Source organism: Marmota marmota, unplaced genomic scaffold, assembly GCF_001458135.2.
Source record: "Marmota marmota marmota unplaced genomic scaffold, marMar, whole genome shotgun sequence".
In the NCBI taxonomy this organism is placed as follows: Eukaryota; Metazoa; Chordata; class Mammalia; order Rodentia; family Sciuridae; genus Marmota; species Marmota marmota.
Window position 1 is genome coordinate 61,129,191 of NW_025999968.1, and position 21,878 is coordinate 61,151,068.

General features: G+C 53.6%; 1 protein-coding gene across 10 annotated transcripts in view; it reads left to right on the forward strand.

Annotated features, from left to right (window-relative positions):
• Positions 1 to 12: 12 nt before the first annotated feature.
• Positions 13 to 21,878, forward strand: part of Slc37a1 (solute carrier family 37 member 1) — a 47,992-nt gene continuing 26,126 nt past the window's right edge. For 6 of the 10 annotated variants that reach the window (XM_048803717.1, XM_048803723.1, XM_048803721.1 and 3 more), the window contains exons 1-8: positions 44 to 430; positions 549 to 810; positions 4,202 to 4,414; positions 10,094 to 10,175; positions 15,612 to 15,741; positions 16,368 to 16,446; positions 19,544 to 19,679; positions 21,347 to 21,423. In XM_048803717.1, coding sequence (XP_048659674.1) covers positions 4,359 to 4,414; positions 10,094 to 10,175; positions 15,612 to 15,741; positions 16,368 to 16,446; positions 19,544 to 19,679; positions 21,347 to 21,423 — 560 coding nt within the window. In that variant the 5' untranslated portion in view covers positions 44 to 430; positions 549 to 810; positions 4,202 to 4,358. The other 4 variants (XM_048803718.1, XM_048803720.1, XM_048803719.1 and 1 more) reach the window with 4 other exon arrangements.

Sequence of the window (21,878 nt, forward strand, 5' to 3'; positions counted from 1 at the left end):
CGCTGCGGGCTCGGCTCTCGGCGCCTTCTTCCTAGAGGTTTGCTTTATTTGGAGGGCGGGGGGCGATCTCAAGCTCTTTTCGTTGCGGAAAGTCTTTGAAGTAAGGGATCTAGAAGAGTGTCCCTGGGCGACCATGCCAGGCGCCTGGTGCTTGGTGACGCTGCTATTCCGGGAAAGTGGAGGCAGAGGGCGCGGTCTTGGCCCGGCAGCCACTCGCTGAAGCCCCTGGCAGGGGTTCGCCAAGCTGTCCTGCCGGGTCCCTTGCCCATCCCCGCCGCCGCCGTGACAGTTGGGGGTCTAGGGAGCCGACTGGAGGAGACCCGCGCATTGTCTGCCGCGCGATGGGGACGTGGGCGTGCCGGCTGCCTTCACCTCCTCCCGGACCCGGCAATTGTATTGTGTGGGGAGGAGCCGGCCGAAAAGCCCTCGGGTAAGCTCGGAACCAGCACCTGGGCCTTCGGCTTGCCGGTCTGCTGAGCAGCTGGTTCCCGGAGCCCTGGAGCCTCCTGGCCAACCCGAGTGACAGCGACCTTCTGCTTATTATACAGGGCTTAAAACGCCAGAAAGTTCGCGGGCCGCTGGCCACCAACCTTCAGCCCTGGCGGCCCACGCCCTGAGCCCAGTTCGGAGGAGGCGCTGTCTACGGATTTGCATTAGAATTTAGGATCCTGGAAGCCCCTTCCCCCACCCCCAGGTTTGAATTGCTAGAGGAGGAATTCCGAAGCCTGCCTTTCCCTGTCTCCTGAGCTCACTGCCGGGAAGCTGCTGCCTGCGTGTCCTGGAACTTAAATTGTGTGAAGTTGTGAGTTGGTAAATATATTCGATTTCCCCCACTCTTTATTTATTCATCGCCTGGTATTCTCTATGCTAGAAAACCTAGGCTCTAAATGTTCTGTCCCAGCACCTGGTCTTGGGGCTGCACTTACAGCCCAAGTGAGGGATGTTCTGTATGCTGCCATTGGAGTAGAGGCGTCTCGTGGACAGAATTCAAATTCCTAGTTGTACTGGAGCCCAGGAAGAGTGATGGTGATCATTTCTTTAATGTTGACTAGACCCTTAAAGCTTGGAGAGTGCTTGCCCTGGAGAGGGAGTTTTGTATTCTATCTCTTGATTTTTTAAAAAAGAAAAATGCATTGAACTTTTTTGGGGGGATGCCTTGTTCCCCATTCATGTTTGCTCTTGCAGTGAGACCCAATCTTAAATTTTTTTCAACTATGTAAAATGATTTGAAATATCTGAGACTGTGGAGACTAAGTGTGACCATGTGACCATGCCCTGGAAAGACCCTTTCAACATTATTCTTGCTATTACTCACTTTCAGCCTGTCTCAGCAAGAGACCCAGAGGGCAGCCTCTGAGGGGAGGGACTGTGGGGGGCTCTCAGGTGTGTATTTCCCTCTGCTCATCTATTTTGAGGAGTCTTTGACTAGGCTCTTTTGGAATAAGTCTAAGCCATGCTCCTTCTGGGTTTTAGTGGAAACAGTGTTGGGACATTTGCTAAGTTGCTGTCTTGGACGGTGCGATGAAACTGCAATCAGATCCTTTTCTGGTAAATTCCAGGAAGAGTGATTTTTTAAAACTTTTGATGTATTTAGGCTGTGTGCCAAGACCAGAGTGCCACTCGCAATGTGCTCCCCTGCGGGGGCCCTCTGCAGGGCATGGGCAGGAGGAAGCACAGTGGAAGGAGGAGGTACCTAAGGCAAACAGAGCGACCTGGAATTTGTCCCACAATATTGAGCCACCCGGGCGTGGTGCCTCCTTTCCTCGTTTTTTCTCCCTGTGAAGTGAATGCCCTGACTCTTCTTCCGGGTGGCCTTGGGCTCTGTGAGGGCATGTCACCTTCATGACCTCCTTGGTCCTGGAGCCGCCCATCCGGGAAACTGGGTTTCAGTGGGTGCTGCACAGGCCAGGGCCCTCCAGGTGTCAAATCCCCACTTGTCTACACCTCTAAGTGAGCTCACTGTGAGAATGTGTAGCACCCATCTCACAAGGGGAAGAACTCATAACAAGAAATCAAGGAGCTTCATTTTCCTGCCTATTTTTCAGTGCCTTCTGGTTCTCTGTTGTTAAAGACCCTACAGGCAGAGTTGAGGTATATTGCTGAATTGATGCAGTTGACAGTAGCATATTTTCAGATATACATGCATATAGAAGCATTTGGTGGAGGAAGAATTTGACTCTGGCCATCCATTTCCAGGCACTGTACAATTGAAACCAAATCCTTTACTATAAAGTCATCGTTATAAAATAGTTTCTCCCAGTCTCAAACAGGGGCGCACTCATTTTGAGCAAAATTTTAGCAAAATATCATTTCAATCTAAAGATTTGAACAAAAGCAGTTTTAAAGATTTGCAGTCATTCATTCAATGTGAGGTGTTTGTTTTGTTTTGAGATGTAGTCTTTCCATGGATGGTTGCTTAGGCTGGCACCGACTCCAGAGTAATGGGGATTACAGATACGCAACACCCTGCCTGGCTTCAGCATGAATCTGAGTGCTTATTTTGAGGTGGGAAATGGGAGCAGGGCCTTCACCTGCAACCCCCATCTTCTCTTGGGTTCAGCCCAAATCGCCCTGGCTGGTGATAATTGAGCATGGACTGCATACCACAGGCTCTGTGTCAAAGGCTTCTGGGGATTATCTTTTTGTTTTTTATAATGCTGTAGGAGTCGGCAGGCCATCAGCCCCATTTTGGGGTGGAGAAGGTAAGAGAGCAGAAAGTTAAAAGACTGGCTGGGTTCATGCAGCCCCAGGGCAGTGGTGGCAAAGGGAAGGTTTCCTGGTGTGATGAATGAGTCATACCTGCTAAGGTCCTTGGCAGCCCTGGGGAAAGGTGCAGCTCTCCTAGGCAGAAGGGAGAGGGCCTCACCAATGTCAGAAGGGGAGACAGGGGAGTGGGACTTCTGGATGAATGGTCTGCAAAGAATTTGAATCCTTTTGTAAAATGTGATAAAGAAAAATCGAGGAATGTGTGATTCTTTGGTTGTCTGCTGTGCTGGGGACTGAGCTATCACTGAGTCATATCCCCAGCCTAGAATGTGCATTTTAAAAAAATGTTTTTAGTTGTAAATGGACACAATACCTTTATTTTTTTTTTTATTTACTTTTATGTGGTGCTGGGGATTGAACCCAGGGCCTCACACATGCTAAGCAAGTGCTCTAGCACTGAGCCCCAGCCACAGCCCTAGGATGAGCATTTTTTGAAAGCTTGCTCTGGAGGAAAGGAGAGGGTGAATGTGGGGAACTGTCCTGTTTTGGAAGACAGCACTACAAGCCGGGAGCTTGGCTTTGCCACAGGAGACCAGTCTTGGTGGCCGGGCCTCTTATCCACTCACGGGCCTCCCCCATCCCTTCCTGTATTGTTTTCCTTCAGCTCCACCTTCAGAGGGGGACAGCTTTCCAGCCTCACTTAATGCAGAGGTAGAGTTCATGGGGTGGAGTTCACAACCACCACACTCATGCGCTTTGATTGAAATTACAAAGCCACAGTTAAGTGATTGATCAGCTCTGCCATTTTGTCCAGCCCACGGTCTTCTCTGTCTCCATGGCTCAAAGGTGGCCTTGTCCACAGTGGATGGAACTGAGCAAGTCTTGTGCCCTGCCGTACTCTGAAAATGGGGCACATGGTGGAACCAGTGGGCACACACGGGGTTTCTTGTGATCGTCGTGGTTGGCCTGCATGGTGTGCTGGCTGAGAGTGCATGGTTGACCTCCTGCAGAGTTGCAGATGGAGTGTGCACTACAGTTCCTTTTTGTCCACCATGAGAGCATCTTGTGAAATTCATTTCCATGGGCTTTGCACAGACCGCCTCTTCGGGTGCTCTATTTCCAGCCAGTAGCCCTCAGCGTGGGACTTCCTCTTTTTTTTTTTTTTCCTTTTTTGGTACCAGGGACTGAACTCGGGGGCACCCGACCACTGAGCCACATCCCCAGCCCTATTTTGTATTTAATTAGAGACAGGGTCTCACTGAGTTGCTTAGGGCCTCACTAAATTGCTAAGTCTGGCTTTGAACTCACGATCCTCCTGTCTCAGCCTCCCAAACCGCTGGGATGACTGGCATGCCCAGCTTGGGACTTCCCCTTGTACCCAAAGTCCAGCTGTAATCCGGACTGGGTAGCACTGCCTGTGTGGTCGCTGTCTGTGTGGTCACCCAGGTGCCATGGTCAGAACCCCAGACTTGAACACCTCTTGCTCTCTCCTCAGAGTGCCACCCCCCTCTGGAGAGAAGCAGGGAGGAGACCCAGGACCCCGGGCACCCTGCACCTCTGCTTCCAGGCTGGGTGGGTGAAGACAGGGTCTGCAGCCAGGATCTACGGCATCTTCTTCTGTGACCAAAGCTCCAAGGTCAGGGACTCTGTAAATGGCTCGACTCCCTGCCGGCATCCGCTTCATCGTCTCCTTCTCCAGGGATCAGTGGTGAGTCCTGCTGGGTTCACGTGACACAGTGCGAGTGTGGGTGGGGGCCTCCGGTGGTGGGTGACTTTGTTCCATGTTAGAGCGCGGGTGACTGGTCTCCTCTTTAGCGGTTGAGTTGCTGCTGGCCATGGAAGCAGTGGCCCAGAGCCCTGAGAGGCATCCTCCGCCTTTGGTACTGGTGTCAACAGATGGCATTGGGCTCCTTGGCAGTCTTCAATGTTTCTTTAACATCTCGGTCCCTATAGAAAATAGCCACTGACAACCAGCAAGACTGTGAAATGGCAATGGGTGGACTGAGCACAGCGACCCCGAGCCCAGAAGGGTGGGCTGGCTGGGGCCGAGCTTTCAGAGAACACAGATCCAGTGCCACTCTCTGTTCCCAGAGCATCCCCCTTGCCAGCTCTGAGGCCGCTCCTCACAGTGGCTCCCAGGAAGCAGGTGGCAGGGCGGAGTCGGCTGTTGTCTGTCCTCCAGCCTCCCCTGCCAGCCTCCCCTGCAGATCCATGTCCAGAGGAAGAACTATCAGTCTCCTACCTTTTTACCATGAGTGCTGGGGGATAACAAGGACAGATGAACGAGAGAGGGGACAGAATCAGTGGAGGAGAGGTTATAGGAAAGTGTGCTCAGAGGGGCATTTAAGGGGGGCTTATTATCATCTTACATAAGGGAAGGGGGAGGGGAGGCACAGATGAGAAAACAAATGGTTTTATGGAAAGATAAGTGGGCCACTGAGAGAGCCAGGGCAGGTGGGTGGGCATGCCTGCTTCCGGTGGGGGAGGCTGCTCTTCTGTGGTGAGCATTGACCTTCCCTGCCGCTCCCTGGGAAGGGCTTGCTACAGTGGAGTTCTTCTGCCATGGTTTGGGAGACTCTGCTTTTAGGAAATAAGAGATTTCAGGAGCTCAACTATCTTCTGCTCAAAATGATGCTCCTCACCACGGCCTGTTCTGGACCTGTTCTCCCACACCCTCTGCAGTGTCCCAGGCCCTGCTGGTGGGTGGAGCAGCCGCAGACTCTCTCAGGTGTGATTTAAAATACCTGGGGGTCACTTCCCTGGCTGACTTATTTCATATCTACTGGGACTCGAGCCACCATCTTCAAATACTTAGTGTTTAGCTTCTTTGTTTTGTAACTTTGCATTGATGTAATTTCAAACCCCCAGAACTTACATTCTTTGAATTCTAAGTTGCATTCTTACAACATTCTAAGAATGTTACAAAGAACTATAGGACTCATATGGATCCCAGATGTTGCCATTTGGCTTCTTCCCTGTGTGTGCAGGCAGAGGTAGATAGGGTGTCACACACACTGCATGTTCTAGCCCTCTTAAGAGTTGCAGAGATCAGACCCTTGTTTCTAAATATTTCCATGTTTACTTCCAATGAGCAATATGTTTTCTTGGGCTGGGGTGCAGCTCAGTAGGCGGCCACTTGCCTAGCTTGTGCAAGGGTGCAAGGCCCTGGGTTCTGTCCTCAGGACTGAAAAAGAAAATAAAAGAAAAAGAAATTCTCTTATATAACCTCAGCATGAAGAGCAAAATTGGGAATTGTAGCAGCTATAAAATAACATTATCTCATTCACAGTCCACATGAAACACAGTATCAGTAACGCCTTTGCTACTTCTCCCCTCCGGCTCCCACCGGGATCACGCCCGTGTTTAGTTGTCCTGTGGGTTTCATCTCCTTTTCTCTGGAACCATCCCTTGGCCTTTTCTCTTTTTGCGACCCAGATGCTCTTGAAGGGCTCAGACCATTTATTTTGTGGCCCATTCCTCGTTTTGGACATGTCTGGTGTTTCCTCAGGGTCAGACTCAGATGAGGCGTTTGGGGCAGAAATCCCACAGAGGGGAGCAGCTTTCTTGCTGGTGGAGAAGGAGCCCTAAGATGGGGTCAGGAGCTGGAGTGGATGAGGTGATATGGATTGGCACCCGGGCCCAGGGTGGACTCCTGGAGGTAGATGGGTACAGAAGTAGATGGATGTATTCTATGGGGCATGTGGTCTCAAGGACACTCCTGGGGGTGCCTGGAGGTGCACCTCTGTCCTGGGTTGGCATGGTTTTGCTTGCTAGAAACTTGGGGTTAACCCAGACATCGCTGTGGTTCTGTTGAAATGCTGTCATCAGGATGGCCAAGAAGGGGGCTGGGTGTGAGGAGCACGGGGTGCATTCACTCTTCGTCATGTTTGCCTTAGTCTAGATATGATCCGAAACAAAGTAAAAAGATGGCCTTTACCTAAAGCCACAGAAGGTCCTCTCTAGAGTCCTGGAGGCCTGCTGCAAAGTCGGGGTGTCAGGAGGCCCTCCCTGCCCCCTCCAGCTCCCAGCATTCCTGGCAGGCAGCCACTGTCCCCCTGTGTGGCCACCCGGCCTCCTCCCCATCTCCTTTCTTTTGAGGACACCAGTCACGGGATGTGGAGCCCACCCTCATCTGTGTGACCTCACCTAAGCTGAGTACATCTTCAGAGACCCTAGCTCTGAATAAGGTGGCATTCCAAGTTGTGAGATGACGTGAATTTTTGAAGGACACTATTTAGTTCCACAAAGAATGGATAAAAGGAAATAAACAGCATTTCAAACTCTTCATACATTATTTTAAAAACTGAAGATAAAATACAAAATGCAGAAGGGCTTCAGGAGGTCACTGGGACTTCGGTCACATTGCCCTGGGTTAGTCTCATGTATGCTCCCCTGAGACCGGCCATATCCAGATGGCACCCGAAGAACCAGCCTGAGCCTCTGCTGTAGTCACACCTTCTTGAAGGAGAAACCAAACCTCTGGCACTGCTTCCTCCCACTCCCCAAATCCTGCGGAGGACAGGGAGGAGGGGCGTATCTGGAAATGGAGGAAGTGGGGCGGCCAGACCAGCCCGTGAAGCCAGGGTTTCCTCCGCAGTCTCTAGGGAATCCCACCTGCCCTGCAGTTGACCCTCCACGGACCCCCGGGGCCATTCATCCGGGGCTTCATTTCTACACCATAGAACCTGGTTTCCGAGGTGGGGTTGCTTCCCTGTGTGGAGAGCTCTGTGTTTAGGGGTCAGGGAGGCCCCTCCTGGGGGGGCACCTCAGCCTGCATACCACCTGCAAGTGCCACCTGCAGAAGGATTAGAGAAGCAGGGCAGGAACAGAGCTGGCCCCAGGTCTCATCCCGGACAGCCCTAGAGGCCAAGGACGCAGTGCGTGCTGGGGCTGGGCATTCTCCAGCCATCACCCCATCGAGGGGTGAGGGTGTTATTTCCAGGGTGCGGGTAGTGGATGGAGGGCCTGAGCCTGCAGCCCACCTGCTGGGTCAAGCGGCCTTGTCAGTCTGTAGCCTGTGAGTTCACGGTCAGGTTGCACAGCTCTGAGGTCCCGCGCTCCCACCACGCACTCCAGGGAGAAGCTGTGCTTTCTCCTCCTGCACTGGCTGGCCAGGTGTTGGAGGAACTGAGAACTCTGTTTGTGCTTCTTGCAGAGATTTGAAAGGGGGTGGGGCAAGGACACCTTAGGCCACACTCGCCCTGCTCACTTTAGAGAAGTGGGGAGGTGCGGGGCTCACAGGCCAGCTGTGGGCTGAAGCAGGCCTGGTCTGGTAGCTCCAGTGCTGGAACCTCCCCATGTGGTAGCTGAGGCACACGTGGCAGTGCGGCAGTGCATGTGGAGCGGTTTCAGCCAGAGACTTCCGTGTTCTGCCCCAGGGGTGGCGGTCAGGCAGGGGGACAAAGACCAGACTTCTGCCGTGCATCCCTGCACTGTAGGCTCGGCTCTTGTGCTTTGGGCTTCAGTGTAAACCACGCAGTCATCTACTTTCTTCTCATCTGGTCATTGACGGGCTTGTGGGGGAGAATCCTTGAGAAACCGTTGGTGTGTTTCCCTGAGGAAGGAGAGCTGTGGGGCACCTCTCCAGTCAGCAGCCAGTGCCTGGCTAGTCAGTTTGGTTTTCTCCTTTCCCCAAGGCCGTGTTTCCGAGGCTACAGGGGAGAGTCCCAAGGTCCCACCAGCCATTTTCCCACCTGACATAGGTCTTCATTATTATTTTTTAATCGGGAAACCCTTATCTGCCTTCTGATTTTTCTGGTAGCCAGAGGGGCAGGTACCCCTCAAATTCTAATCCTGGGTGTGATTCACAGAAAGCTTCCCTGGAGGAGCAAGTCACACATTGCAAACACGGTGAGTGGCGGGAATAATGATGCCACCATCCCCGTGGGCAGGGACGGGCAGGAATGAGGTCATTGTTGATTCCGATGGTTGCCACACGATTTGAAGCCATTGGCCTCTCTGGGCCAGAGGCAGGACAGGTCTCAAGGTGGACAGTGCTGACACCACCGCAGCAGCTTCCTGGTCGGAGCCCCTTTGCCTCACCTCCTGTCAAATGCGGTTCCTCCCGCCATTCCCTCCCTAGCAAGTCGTTTTCTGGGTGGGTTCAGTCTGTGGACTGGACTCAGCCTCCGCCTCTTATTGCACTTCCTTTCCTCCTTCTGTCCCCCACGCTGCCCAGGCCTGCCCTTGCCCCTTGCTCCTGGCCGTGGCTATGTGCCAGTGTCTTTCTGTCATGGGCCTCCCTCAGCGCTGGCTGGCGTTGCTGCCTCTCCCTCCTGAAGGTCAGTCAAGTGTCCTGTCGGCCTTGCCCGTGTGCCTCTGGAGTGCAGAGACTAAACAGCCTTAAAATGAGCAGGATCTGAAGTGCCTGGGACAGCAGGCGACACAAAGACCTTCTAGCCAACTATTTGTTGTAAACTAACTTCTAGCTAACTATTTGTTGTAAAATAATGAAGCAGCCTTTGTGTCTGCTCTGCAAATACTCTGTACTTCATCTGAGTCCCAAATTTCTCTTTAGTTACAGTTTTTTTTTTAATTGACAAATGTGGTATTTTGATCTAATAATAAATAGGTATTTGGCCTCTGCCCCTGATCCGTGGCATACAGCTCCAGAACCCTGAAACGATGTCTTCTTGTGTGCTAGTGAGGGGACAGGTTGCCAAGGGGACAACTATGTGATTAGAGGGTTGAAACTTGGATCACAACCCCTGCAGGAGGAGAGAGGCTGAGGTCACTTGATCGCCAGCGGCAGTGATGTAATCGGCCATGACCATCAAAGCCTCCAGGTGGCTGGACATGGGGTTGCAGGGTGGTGTGGGCATGGAACCTTGCCCTCTCCTGCCCCTACGCTGCATCTGTTCCAGTGGCCTCCCTTGTAATAGCTTCATGACAAACCGGCAGAGGCTCGCAAAGTGCTGCTGTGATACCTGAACCTGAGGGGAGGTGGTGGTAACGCGGACTTATGACCAGTTGGTCACAACCTGGGACTTGTTGACCTCTGAAGCTGGGGCCATCTTCTGCCACGGAGCCCTCGGCCTTGGGACCCAAGGACCCCTGCAGGCAGGCAGGGTCAGCAGGAGTTGGAGTGCAGTGCAGAAGCCCCCCTTGGTGTCCACTGAGAACCGCTCGATGCAGGGACAGCTCCATGTCTGCTGTCCGGAGTGGCGTGGGCGTGGGCGGGTGGGGGTAAGGGCGGGGAAAAGCCGGTTTCTCCTCTTATGACATTTAAATGGTTTCAGTTCAGACAAGTGGCCGTGCAGATTTGTTTTAGGTCGTGCTGTTGTGGTGATGCGTGAGCAGGGCCAACGGCTGATCCCGGGCAGGAGGCGTGCAGGGCGGGCTCCCACAGCCGTCTCACGCTGCCTCCTCCGCCTGTGCTCTGTTCCAGGTATAGGGCCTTCATTTTCGTCCTGACATTTCTGCTGTACGCCAGTTTCCACTTATCCCGAAAGCCCATCAGCATAGTGAAGGTAAGAAACGACCCAAATCACTCCATTTCATATCCTGCCTAAGCTCTCCATGGGGAACCAGCTATTCAGGAAGTTTGAGGGAGGTGAGGCGCGCGGTGGGCAGGGAGAAAAGAAATGGTTCCAAATAGGTTTTTTGCTGCGTTTTTGGTTTTTTGCCCCTACATTCCCTTTTCAGAAATTTAGACCTTTAAAATGTTTCTAGGCTTTATAATTTTAGAGTTATTATGCTTGTATAAGTTAGCAGTTCCAGAATTTTCTAGATTATTTAAATATTTACTTTATCTTATGCAAATTTTCTTTCTAAGTACATCCAGTTCTAAGTGGTTTCCCAAATTGCTTCAGCCTCCCACAGAGGTGGTTCTCTGTGACTCTCCGACCCTGTGTGAGGGACGGGCGGGCGGGAAGTTGTTGAACAGGTATCCCAGTAGATCTGAGGAAGACCAAAGCATTCCTCCATAATGACCGGTCCCTCCTCCTGCCCACGGACCCTCTGCAGGCTTGGATGGCCTTTGACTCTTGCTATAGAAGGAGCCAGGAAACTGCCTTGGCAACAGCCCATGTGCAGCTCAAAGGCCCTTCGCTTACCTTCCCGCAGCTGCAGGCACCAGGTTCAGGACTGTGACCCTGCGACCCTGCAGCCAGCTTCCTCCCCTCCCACAGGGCCAGGCAGACAGCTGCCCTGCAAGTCCTCTGGGCAGTGGGAGGCAGCACCGAGGCCTCTACTTCTGTGACAGGTCTGCATCCCTCCCCAGTGCCTTTGCCTAGATGTCAGGCGCTCAGTGACTCAAAACCTTCTCCAACTCCCCCAGACCCTTGGGAGCCAGGAGTTTCTGCACCCGTCTAGTTACTGACTGGGGATATTTGCAGATCTGTAAGCACATGGTTTTCAGGAGACCTAGAGATTAGAAAAGAGGCGATGGCCTTAGTAAATTCTCACCTCAGCAGCAACAGGCCCTGGAAGTTTGAATGCTGCTACTTCTTGTCCTTTTGGTTAGAGAAATTCATGGACAGCTCAAGAAAATAGCAAATTACAAAAATGGAAGAGACCGCTGCAGAGGGAGTGAGCATGCGGAGCTGGAAGGCACCGTCAAGGGGCCCTTGTAGGGCTTCGAGATTGACCTGGGAAGGTCTGGGTGGATCGTGGGGGAGTGACCGCCTCCAGTACCAGATGGAGGGATGCAGCATCACCATAAGGCCACCCACCTCACGGGCATGTAAGGCAGGGCTGGCCAGTGGAGGGCCCCAAGGTCAGGAAGTGGCCCTTGGACTCCATCTGATGACCACCAACATCCCTGTCTGGCCAGGAAGGGATGTGAGCATGGTTTATGTCCACTCTGCCAGCTCCTGTCAGGACCCCACCCTGACTCTGGTGTGCAGGAGTGTCCCCTCCTAGGCTCCTAGGGCTTACTGAGGAGGGGTCTTGTGTTAGGTTCTCAGGTCAGTATTTCATAAGGAGCAATAACTGCAGCGGAGGGCCCCCCTGCTGTGACAGGGTGCTCACGTGCTTTGTTCATGGTCCTCACAGCAATCCTGTGAGAATCCTTCCCAGGAAGCCAGGCCTCCCTGCAGGGCTGGGGCTCACTCGGGCAACACTGGTGGCTGCCCTGACTCCGGGTCCCTCTTTAATCACTCTGCCTCGGGGTCTCCAGGACATTTAATCACCTGAGTATGGTCAGTGTCTCAGCCAGATTTTCTTTAACACCCAGAATTTCTGATTTGGCACCACAGGGCTGCCTGGGTATGGATTGGCCGTATGCTGAATCTTATGGGCTTCTTTGCCTTTTAAGATAGATAAAAATACACTCTCCACATGGTAACTCGGACTTTACGCTCCTTGTGAAGTTTCACAGGCTTTAGCTCATGTTATAAATAACAGCAGAGAAGCTGCAAGCAGTAAGGATTCTTTTGACCCAAGGATCAGTTTGTATAATTACCTATAGCTTGCATTTCTAGAGTTGTTATGAACAAAACTTACCTGCTTACTTGAAATTGGTCAGCAGGGCTTGTAAATGATAAAGTGATTCATGGTTTATAACTCATTTACAGAATAACATGGCCTCTCAGGCCAGGTTTAGACTTGACTTTAATCACTGCTGATTAAGTTTATTTATCTCTGATTAAAAACTGTATATATAAAAATGATGACATGAGCAGGGCTCGGACCGTGGTGGTGTCACACACAACCCTTGTCCCTTTTCCTGCTGCTCCACCCGCATCCTGCCTTGTGATTTGAGGCAGGTGTCCACCCAGGCTGCTAGGGAGGTGAGGTCTGCCAGCGGAGACCTTTGGGGGACCCTTTTCCCCAAGGCCTGGCAGGGAGCTTCTTAGACAGCTAAGATGCTGGTCCCTGGACAAAGGCAGAAATGGGGACATTGCTTAGAGTGTGCCCAACCCTCTCCACCTACACAAGAGCTGTGAGAAGAAAACTTTAAAATATTCAGAGTCAGACGGACAGCAGGAGGTCTGAAAAGTCAGAAGCCCCACCATGACTTTGGGCATAAACTCACTCTCTAGCACCCTGAGCTCCCTGGGTCTCCCTGGGTTGACGTTTGAACAGAAGGCCGTCCAAGGGACGTTTCAGCAGGGATTTTTTTAATTGAATAAAATCTTAAAGTTTAAAGGATTCTAGGAAATCATCACTAAAGAAACTGGAAAAGATAACATGTTTTGTTGAAATGAAAATGTGAAAAAGCTTAACGTGTTTTTAAATATCAGCTGAGTTATTAAGATATTGCATGAAAATAGACAAAATGGTCTACAAAATAGAAAATATGGCGTATTTGAAGGTGATGAGAAAAGCGTAGGTGTTTATGTACCTGGTTTGGGTGTGGGGATGGAAGCCAGGCCCCCGTGCTGGATCTGCACACACAACCCCCAGCCCCACGCCTGCTCAGCGTAGCTTACTTAGTGTTGGTGTTGGCACAACTGGGTATTCATCTACAGGACAAAAAGTTCACTCCCTATCTTGATAATAGTTATAACTAATAATAATAAATGGGTGATTACATATTTAAATGTAATAAATACAAAACAAAAATCCAAGAACAAGACTGCGTGTCTTAGGAGTATGAAGTTAGGAAACCCAAAGGAACAGTGGACGAGGGGGATGAACAGGCAGTTCACAGGCCCGGAATCCACATTCCAAGAGATGCGTGAACCACATTCAAGTTTGTTAGAATTCACAGATGCGGGTTCAGGTCACAGAGATGGCTTTCTGAGCTCAGCCGGCACACTGGGAGCCTTCCCCTGTCGGTGGTGGTGTGTGGAAGAACTCCAGTCGTCAGGGTGTTTGGGCAGTATTCTGGGAACACCTACTGAAAGCCCCGGTACAGCTGCCTGATCCTGGGCCCTGTCAAGGGCCAGTGACGCAGAGAGGTGCTGTCTGTCCATGACCCGTCTTTACAGCAGCCCTGGGACTCAGACACTGTCATGCCAGCTCCAGAGCTGGGAGTGCAGCTGCGGTCGCCCAGGGCAGGACAGGCACAGTGGTCCACAGCGGCTGCCTGTCTGCAGACGAAGCCTGTGCCCCTGACCAGATGTCCGGCCATGCTCCTCAGGTGACAGCGCCAGGAAGCTTTTTCTGCTGGCGTATGAATAAATAGATCACTTCTACCCTGTTGTATTTTCTGGGGGTGGTCCTCCCCCAGAACGTTACATGATGAAGGAGTGAAAATGGTGTACCAAGCGGTGGTCTGCAGAATCCCATTTTCTTGCTTCTGCCTAAGGCTGCGTCAGACACCTCAGGTTAGCCCTGCAGACAGTTCCCCTTGTCCTGGCAGTGTGCCCTTCTGTCCTTTTGTCAGGGAGCTGGACAGGAGAGCCTGCAGGCTGTGACGAGGTGGGCTTCTCAGCTGCTGTAAGAAGAGGCTGGGGAGGGTGGCAGGGACACCCGACTTCTGGAGGAGCAGAGAGCATATGAATCAGGGGAGGGGCAGGGAAAGGAAGGCACAGGAACCCTCAGGTCGCTCCTGATCCCTGGGTGGGGCAGGTGGCCCAGGGGGAAGCAGGCAGGTGATAGTGTGGATTAGCCGGACGGGGAGGCCGGTGCAGCCCAGGAAAGCTGTTTGGAGGTGAGGACATTGCGTGTGTGAAGCGGAGCTCTGGGCTGGTTTTAGGGCAGTGTTTAAGTGACGGGCAGCCCGGTGGTGATGGCGGAGCATGTTACCCAGAGCAGCCGTGTGCATGGACCCTGCCAGGGCTCAGTCACTGGTACCCAGGTAAGCAGGCTGTGGACCTGGTGTCCACCCTGGCTGGTCATGGCGGGCAAGGGCTGCCTTTCAGAGGGGACTGCTCCCTCCTGAAGGAGGTGGACAGGACTTCTGGCTGCCACCTGCTGGTGACCAGAGTGGCCCCTTGCCCTCTGCGGTGCCCCATGGTGAAGCCAGCTTTCCATGCCGTGTCAGCCCTGCCTCTCAGGCTCCAGCTTACTGAGGTCCCCCCCGAGGGACACTTCCCTGACCACAAGGACCCCTCCTTCCTGCTCTTGCTCACACCTGGTGGACTGGTTCATCTGAGCTCTTATTAAAGAAGCCGCAGGACAGGAGAGAGTGCGGAGGCCACCCAGGAGGGGCCACCATGTGACAGAGCAAGTTGCTTGTTCCTCAGTTTCCCCACAACCAGGTGGCCCCAGCTGTGACGGTTGTTCTAGGGAATGTGGCAGGAAGCCCCTGCCCGCGTCCCCTCTCTGCCTCCTGACCACAACTTGCCTGTCCCCGTGTCTGCAGCCCGAGTGCTGTGCTAAGCCGTGGTGCTCACCATCACCGTCCCAGTGACTGCTGTGCAAGTGAGCAGCGGCCTGACTGCAGTGGGGGATGCTGAAGCAGGACAGTGAGTGACCTGCTCCCCCGTCAGTCATTTGGCAAGCTCCCTACCTCGCCCTCCTTCGCCCCAGGGTTGCTTGCTGGTCTTGATGACCCCGTGGTGGACTGGTGGCCTCCTAACCCAGGCATGATTTTAAAACTTGACCCTCCTCTGGGAACCACAAGTCTCATAGCCAGCCCTGTGCACTCATCTGCCTTTTCTTCATAGAGATGGAATCATTCAGAGGGAGCTTCTTAATATTGTGTTTATGAGACTCGTCCTCACTGTGGCACGGCCTGGGGCGTGTTCTTCTTTCTTGTGGTTGTACAGTTGTCTGCATCCGACAAAACGGACCTGCTGCTTCCCTCGTGGGCAGTGAAGGGAATGGCAGGCCATCCTCGGCCTCGACCCCGAGGACACCCGCCTCTTGGTGGCTGTGTGAATGCTCGTTAGTTACACGTGGGTGTAGGAGTGGGACTGCTGGTGAGCGTCCCCACAGCGGCTCCTGAGGCCCTTGCAGACCCCTCCCCAGTGGGCCTCATTTCTGCCTGAGGAGGCAGTTGCCCTAGGACGAGGGACAGCCCAGGCCGAACCTCTCAGGACACTAGTCCTGCTCTGTGCTGCCTTGCTCCCTAGGGTGAGCTGCATAAGCACTGTGCTGGGGGTGAGGCTGAGCCCAGCTTCAGTGGCCAGAGCAGCAGCGCCGGCCACAGGCCCCCTCGCCAGCTCCCGGACAACGAGACTGACTGCGGCTGGGCCCCGTTTGGTGAGTTGAGCGTCAGCCCACCCGTTATCCAGGTACCCCTGGGCCTGTCCTGTCGCAGCTCTCCGGCCTTGCTGATTTGAATGCTGTTCTCAGGCGTGAGGGTGTGTCCATGCCAGCCCTGTCCTGGCAAACAGCAGCCATCACAGTGTGGCCACCACGTCTGTGGTGACAGCACTTGCCACCCTGATACAGTTCTCCAGTGCTCAGGAAACCTAAAGATCTTTTATATTTTGCATTTGTCCCACTTGGAAGTGAGGGCCTGCAGGGCATCCATCTTTGGGTGGGAAGAAGAGAGAGAGGACCTGGTGTGGGAGGCTGAGGTCAAGCCAGGGACATTCAAACACCAGGTGACCTGGCACCTGCCCCCGGGAACAGTGGGGATCGTGTCTGAACCAGAAGGTGCATATTTAGGGATAACTTGAAAATATGACACTTGATTTTTCTTTGCAAAAAAATTGAACAAAATTTGGGCAACCAAGCTTTCTGTGTTGAGAACCAGCCCTCCTACTTCCTGAGCACCCCCCGGATTTGCATTTCGAGAACAGTTGTTTTGTATTTTGGAGCACTGCTCCAGAACTAAACTAAGCTATGCTGAGCATTTCCTGTTGATCTTCCAATCTGTGTAGATAAGAACAACTATCAGCAGCTGCTCGGGGCCCTGGACTACTCCTTCCTGTGCGCCTATGCTATTGGGATGTACCTGAGGTAGGTCTGCTTGAGTTTCCGGATGCACCCCCGGTATGGAAACGTTCCCAGGCATGGAAGTACACAGGAGTGGGAGGCACAGGGCCCTGCACACAGTGGCTTCCCTCCTGGTATCTCCCTAAGGCAAGGATGAGTCAGAAGCAAGTGTCCAGCACTGTGTCCACAAGGTGGGACCTCAGTGCAGTGTCCCAGGATTTCCATCAACTGGACACAGCCTGCCCTCAGCTTTCCCGGACCTGGTGGTCAGAACGTACTGTGAATCCTGCCGGTCCTGGGCTGTGGTCACAGAGCAAGGGACACTGGAGGTCCCATGGGATGCTTGGCAGAGTGCATCCTCTCAGAGGTTTCCGTGGCTGCCCTCTGTGCACAGACCAAGTGACTCTCTGGTTGGGACGGCTGAGGCAGCTTGTGTGGACACCTCCCCTCGTGCCCAGTTTGGCCCCAAACAGAATCAGAGCCTAGGGGCAGCACCACATTCAGCTGCAGCTCGAGTGGGGACAGGGCTTGGAGATGAGCTCCTGCTTCACCACCTGCCACAGTGTGGCCTTGGGCAAGTGACCGCACCTTTGGGGGCCTTAGTTTCTCCTTTAAAACTGGGGGAGACCATAGTTCTTGCATTATAATTGGTGAGGATGAAGCGGGTAGACCCCCTGGGGCTCAGAACAGTGCAGGGCCGTGAGGGCCTGGCCCTAGGTAGGGACTAGGTGCCCCGCAGGTGCAGGCTGTGGCTGGCTGACCTAAGCTATTCCATTAGTCCAGCGGGGGCTGGTGGGGCACATAGCAGGCACTAAGGTGTTGGAGCCAAGAGGCTGTTGTCCACGGCAGATCTTCAGAGCTCTGAGAACCTCAGGGAAGCCTGTAAACGTTTAGCTCCTTCCATGTGGCCCCCCCTAGAGCCTGGGATCAAGACCCAGGCCCCTCCTGGCTCAGCCCTGTGGTGGCCAGTGCCCCGGTGAGCACCTTCGCAGCCCCTGTCTGCGATGTCCCCATGCTCAGCGCCGTAGCGCGCTTTGAATAAACAGCAAACAGTAAGGATTCAGAAGCCCAGCATGCAGTGCGGCAGGACAGGGGCCAGCCGGAGGGCAGGGTGGTGTGGCCTTGGGCCTGCTCGGGGGCCTGAGCTGGCCAGACACCCTCAGAGGTCAGATGTGTTCATGTTATGAAGACTGCAGTTATGCTGGATTCAAACCATCTGTAGTTCTAAAGACCCAAGGCCAGAGTGCTTTTCTTGGTTACTAGAAAGCAGTGTTTAAATCTGACTTTCAGCCAGGGGTGATTTTGTCCCCTAGGGGACATTTAGTAATGTCTGGTGACATTTGTGGTTGTCACAGGAAGGGAAGAGGGTGCTTCTGGCATTTGTGGACAGAGACCAGGGATGCGGTTATACGTCCTGTAAGACACAGGAGACTCCTCACTCCAGTGCCTCTCGCCCCACGAATCCAAGGAGCTGTCTTCAGAAGCCCTGGCACAAGGGAAGGTGGTTTTATTGTTGCTTATTTATGGCAAAGATGACTTTTCATCCAATTCCTCAATGAGGCCATTGAAAGGAAGCTCTCTCTAGCATGAGATGCGCGCTGCAATCTCACATCTGAGGCAGGGCGTGCGCTGCCTCCCTGCCAGGCCGGTTAGTGTGACCGCCTGGCACTGTGGCCCGCTCAGCTGGCTGTGGAGCCACTACCCAAGGTCTCGGCAGTGGGTGTTTCTTGGTTTGGTATATCCATATGCAGCATGTCCGTGGGCCCAGGTCACTCCTGGAAGGTCCAGCAGCTGCAGAGTGGGCCTGAACCCCTGAGTGAGTTCTTATAATGTGGAGTGGTGTCCACTCCATCAGACCTGCTCTTAAAAACCTTTCAAGTGGACATCAAATATGGACCCCACGTTGGGGAGCAAGACGACAGGCTGCGTCTAAGCCCCAGCTGACGGCACCTGCTCTCGGGGCCCTTCTGGGCAGGCTAGCCAGCCTCTCTGGGCCGTGTTCCTAGCCTCTGAAGGAAGCGAGGTGAAGCACCCCCCAGGAGCTCCGGAGTGATCTGAGTCTGTGTGTGGTCGGTTCTGCTCAGCTGACATTGACCTGGATGTACTTGGCCTCTTGCTGCCTCTGAGTCAGTGTTGAGAAGGTGGTCCGCATGGCCTGTGTAGATCTGTGTGCCGGGTCGTCTCGGGAGGAAGAGCTCTCTGACGTTGGGTTCTGGTGATAAAAGGTAATGTTGCAGTTAAGACCAGGGGGTCACCGGGCAGTATTCCTAGAGTGATTATGTGACGAAAAGCGGGTCCCTGGCATTTAATGGTTGCACGGGGCTCACATCACCTGTGGTGCCTCTGGCCTTTTACTCACTCAGGTTACACTGTAGCTCCTTAGTGACAGTCCCTGTAAAATCCTAAAGAGTGTGACATGAGGCAGTGTGAGGCCACAGCCTGTTTGGCACCTGCCCTGGCATGAACTGAGTCTTGCCACACCGTCCACCGCCATCGTGGCTCTGTGTAGAGTGCCCCTTACGTGCCGGACTCATGCCTGTTGGTCTCATCTGGAAGCTGGCTCTTGTCCCCGAGTCCTGTCGCTGCTTTGGAGGATCAGGGAAGTCTACCCTGGGCCTCAGACCTTCCTCTGTAGGGTGAGAAAATGACACAGGCGCAGGTCGCTGTGGCTGGACGTGGTGGCTGGAGCCTGGCACATTCATGGGGGAGGGACTTGCTCTGCGTCACTGTCCCCTTCCACGGTGTCTGTCTTAGCTTGGCAGTTGGGATTTAAATGACTCTGTTAGTTGAGTGGACATTGTTTGTATTAAAGCGGGATCGACTAGCAGGACCAGTTTTGTTTGTGTAGCTGGCAGTGTCACAGGTGAGTGACAGTGTGTGAATTTGTTACTTGACGGTTAGTGACTTTTGCCAGAAATGGGGCGTCTCCCAAGGTCTGCCATGGCCTTTTCGGGTGAGGGAGTGAGCGTTCCGCAGGGAACAGCAGTGTCCGGGCTTCCTGGGAATCACTGAGCTGCGAATTCTGGAAGTTCAGGGAGCAGCGCGCAGCACCTGGGGGACGCAGTGGCGTCTGGGCGGGGTGTGTCTGGTTCCTTACGTCACCTTTCCTTCCCCTCCTCAGTGGCATCATAGGGGAGCGCCTGCCCATCAGGTACTACCTGACGTTCGGGATGCTGGCCAGCGGGGCCTTCACCTCCCTGTTTGGGTTGGGATACTTCTACAACATCCACAGTTTCGGATTCTACGTGGTCACGCAGGTAAGGGTCGGGGTTCCGGTGACAGGCCAGGGCAGTTAACACGAAGCCCTTCGGAGTCCCTCTGCCCGGACCTGGGTAAACTTGAGATGCTCTGTCTCATGACATCTGACCACTTGGGAGTTGGGGGACATGGGGTGTGGCCAGCAGAGATGGAAAGGCTGACTTTGGGGGCCTTGGCAGCAGGCAGGGGTTTGAGAGGAAAGGCAGGATCCTGCAGGTGTAGGAGAGGGAGGCCTGGCTTTGCCCTTCTCTCTGGGCCCCTTCCGGGATCTCTGGACCTCGGGAATCTGTGGCTCCAGCCTCCCCACGGTCCTGTGGTGTTGCCCACTGGGAATAGCGACGCCCCTCTGGTTCTGTGATTCTTCTGGGCTTCTCCACGGGGAGTTAGAAAATCATCCAAGCAGACTGTATTTAATTCTGTTCTTCACGATTTTGCCACAATACTTCAAAAGGTTTGGCTGTTTAATTACAAAAGTGATTCATGCTCACACACGGCCGTTCCCAGCATCCGTGGGGAGTGGCCCCAAACCCCCTGCAGTTACCAGAACCCACACCTGCTCAGGTCCCCTCTGTGAAACGGCAGGGGTTTGCTCAGAAGCTGCCCACACTCTCGTGGGCTTCAGTCACCTCCAGATTACCCGCATCCGTCAGACAGGGCACGTGCTCACTCCCACGTCAACAACTGCAGGAGCGCACAACGACAAGCAGAAGGCCCTGCGTGCTCCTGCAGGCCTGGCTGCGGGCTGGCCCTGTGGGTGGTCGAGTCCTCAGACGCGGAGCCCTTGGGCCACAGTAATACAGAAAGTTGGAAGGAAGGAAAAGCAGTTCCCAGAGTCCCCATGTGTTCAGGCCTGAAGGCCGAGCCTGGCCAGGCAGGGCAGCTGCAGGTCGATGGGCGGCACCGGGCTGGACTTGACTCCTGTGGCCTTAGAGGGTGGTCCCAGTGCCCAGCACCAGTACATGCCCCAAGTCCCTTCATGAAACCACGGGGACAGGAGTGCTCCCCAGGCGCTGAGTGCAGTGTGGTCCCTGCAGAGGCTAGCAGCCGTCTCGCGGCACAGGGAGGGAAGATGGGCCTTTCTAAGCCTCTTAATGGTACGGTTCATAAACAGTTCTATAAAAAGAAGAAGCATTTTCTCTCTTCATAAAATTTTTAGATTGCACAGAGCCTGGGAAGCTCAGCCCTGAGCTGTGAACGGGAGCTGTTCCTGGCAGTGTCCCGCCTGGCGCTTCCTGCTCTTCCCTACTACTCTAACATTTCCACGACGTGCACGTTGGAAGTCTCACCTAAAATATATATTAGAGCGTTTAAACTGTATAGATTTTAAGCTACATTTATATAGGTATCCTATGTATAGAAACTACATATATATGCTTTAAATCTTATAACTTAAACATTATAAATATGAAATTTTAACTTTGCGTTTAAGGGCTGGGGTGTAGACGGGTGGTAGAGTGCATACTTAGCATGCACAAGGCTCTGGGTCCCCTCCCAGCACTAAAAAAATACAACTTTGGCTGCCAAGGCGCGTGCACACAGGAAACAAGGTGTTGTCTGCTTTTGCGAGAGGCCCTGCAGTGTCCCAAGACCCAGGGGAAGGGTGCGGCAGCTGGGGGAGCCCGCCTGAGGGGCCGCGCATGCTCACGCCTCCTCTCACTCCCTGCAGATCCTCAACGGACTGGTGCAGACCACCGGCTGGCCCAGCGTTGTCACCTGCCTCAGCAACTGGTTTGGGAAAGGAAGGTGAGAAAATGCAGCCGTTCCCCACGGGGCTTATGTTTAAAATATGCTGATGGAAACCAGACCACCCGCTTCCCAACTTTCTTTAAAGTAAGATGATTGGAACCTTCAAGTCCAAGGCGGGGGCTACACTGTCAGTGGGTAGAGCCCCACCTCTGGCTGTGTGGGTGGTTCCAGTGTGTGTCATTTGGACTACTCCAGTGGTCACTCTGATGGCCACCCCCTGGATGTAGCCTCACCCAGCCTTCCAGGAGCCGTGGGAAATGCAGAGTCCAGGGACCCATCCAGCTGTTTGGATGCCAAATTTACATTTTAACGTGGCAGTTGGAGAAGTCCTGACCCAGGTCACTCAGTGCATCAGAAACAGGGCTGGGGCCCAACTCTGGTGATTTGACTGCAGCGCAGGGTCACTGGGCGATGTCCACGAGAACGGACAGCACAGCCAGGCTGCAGTTCGT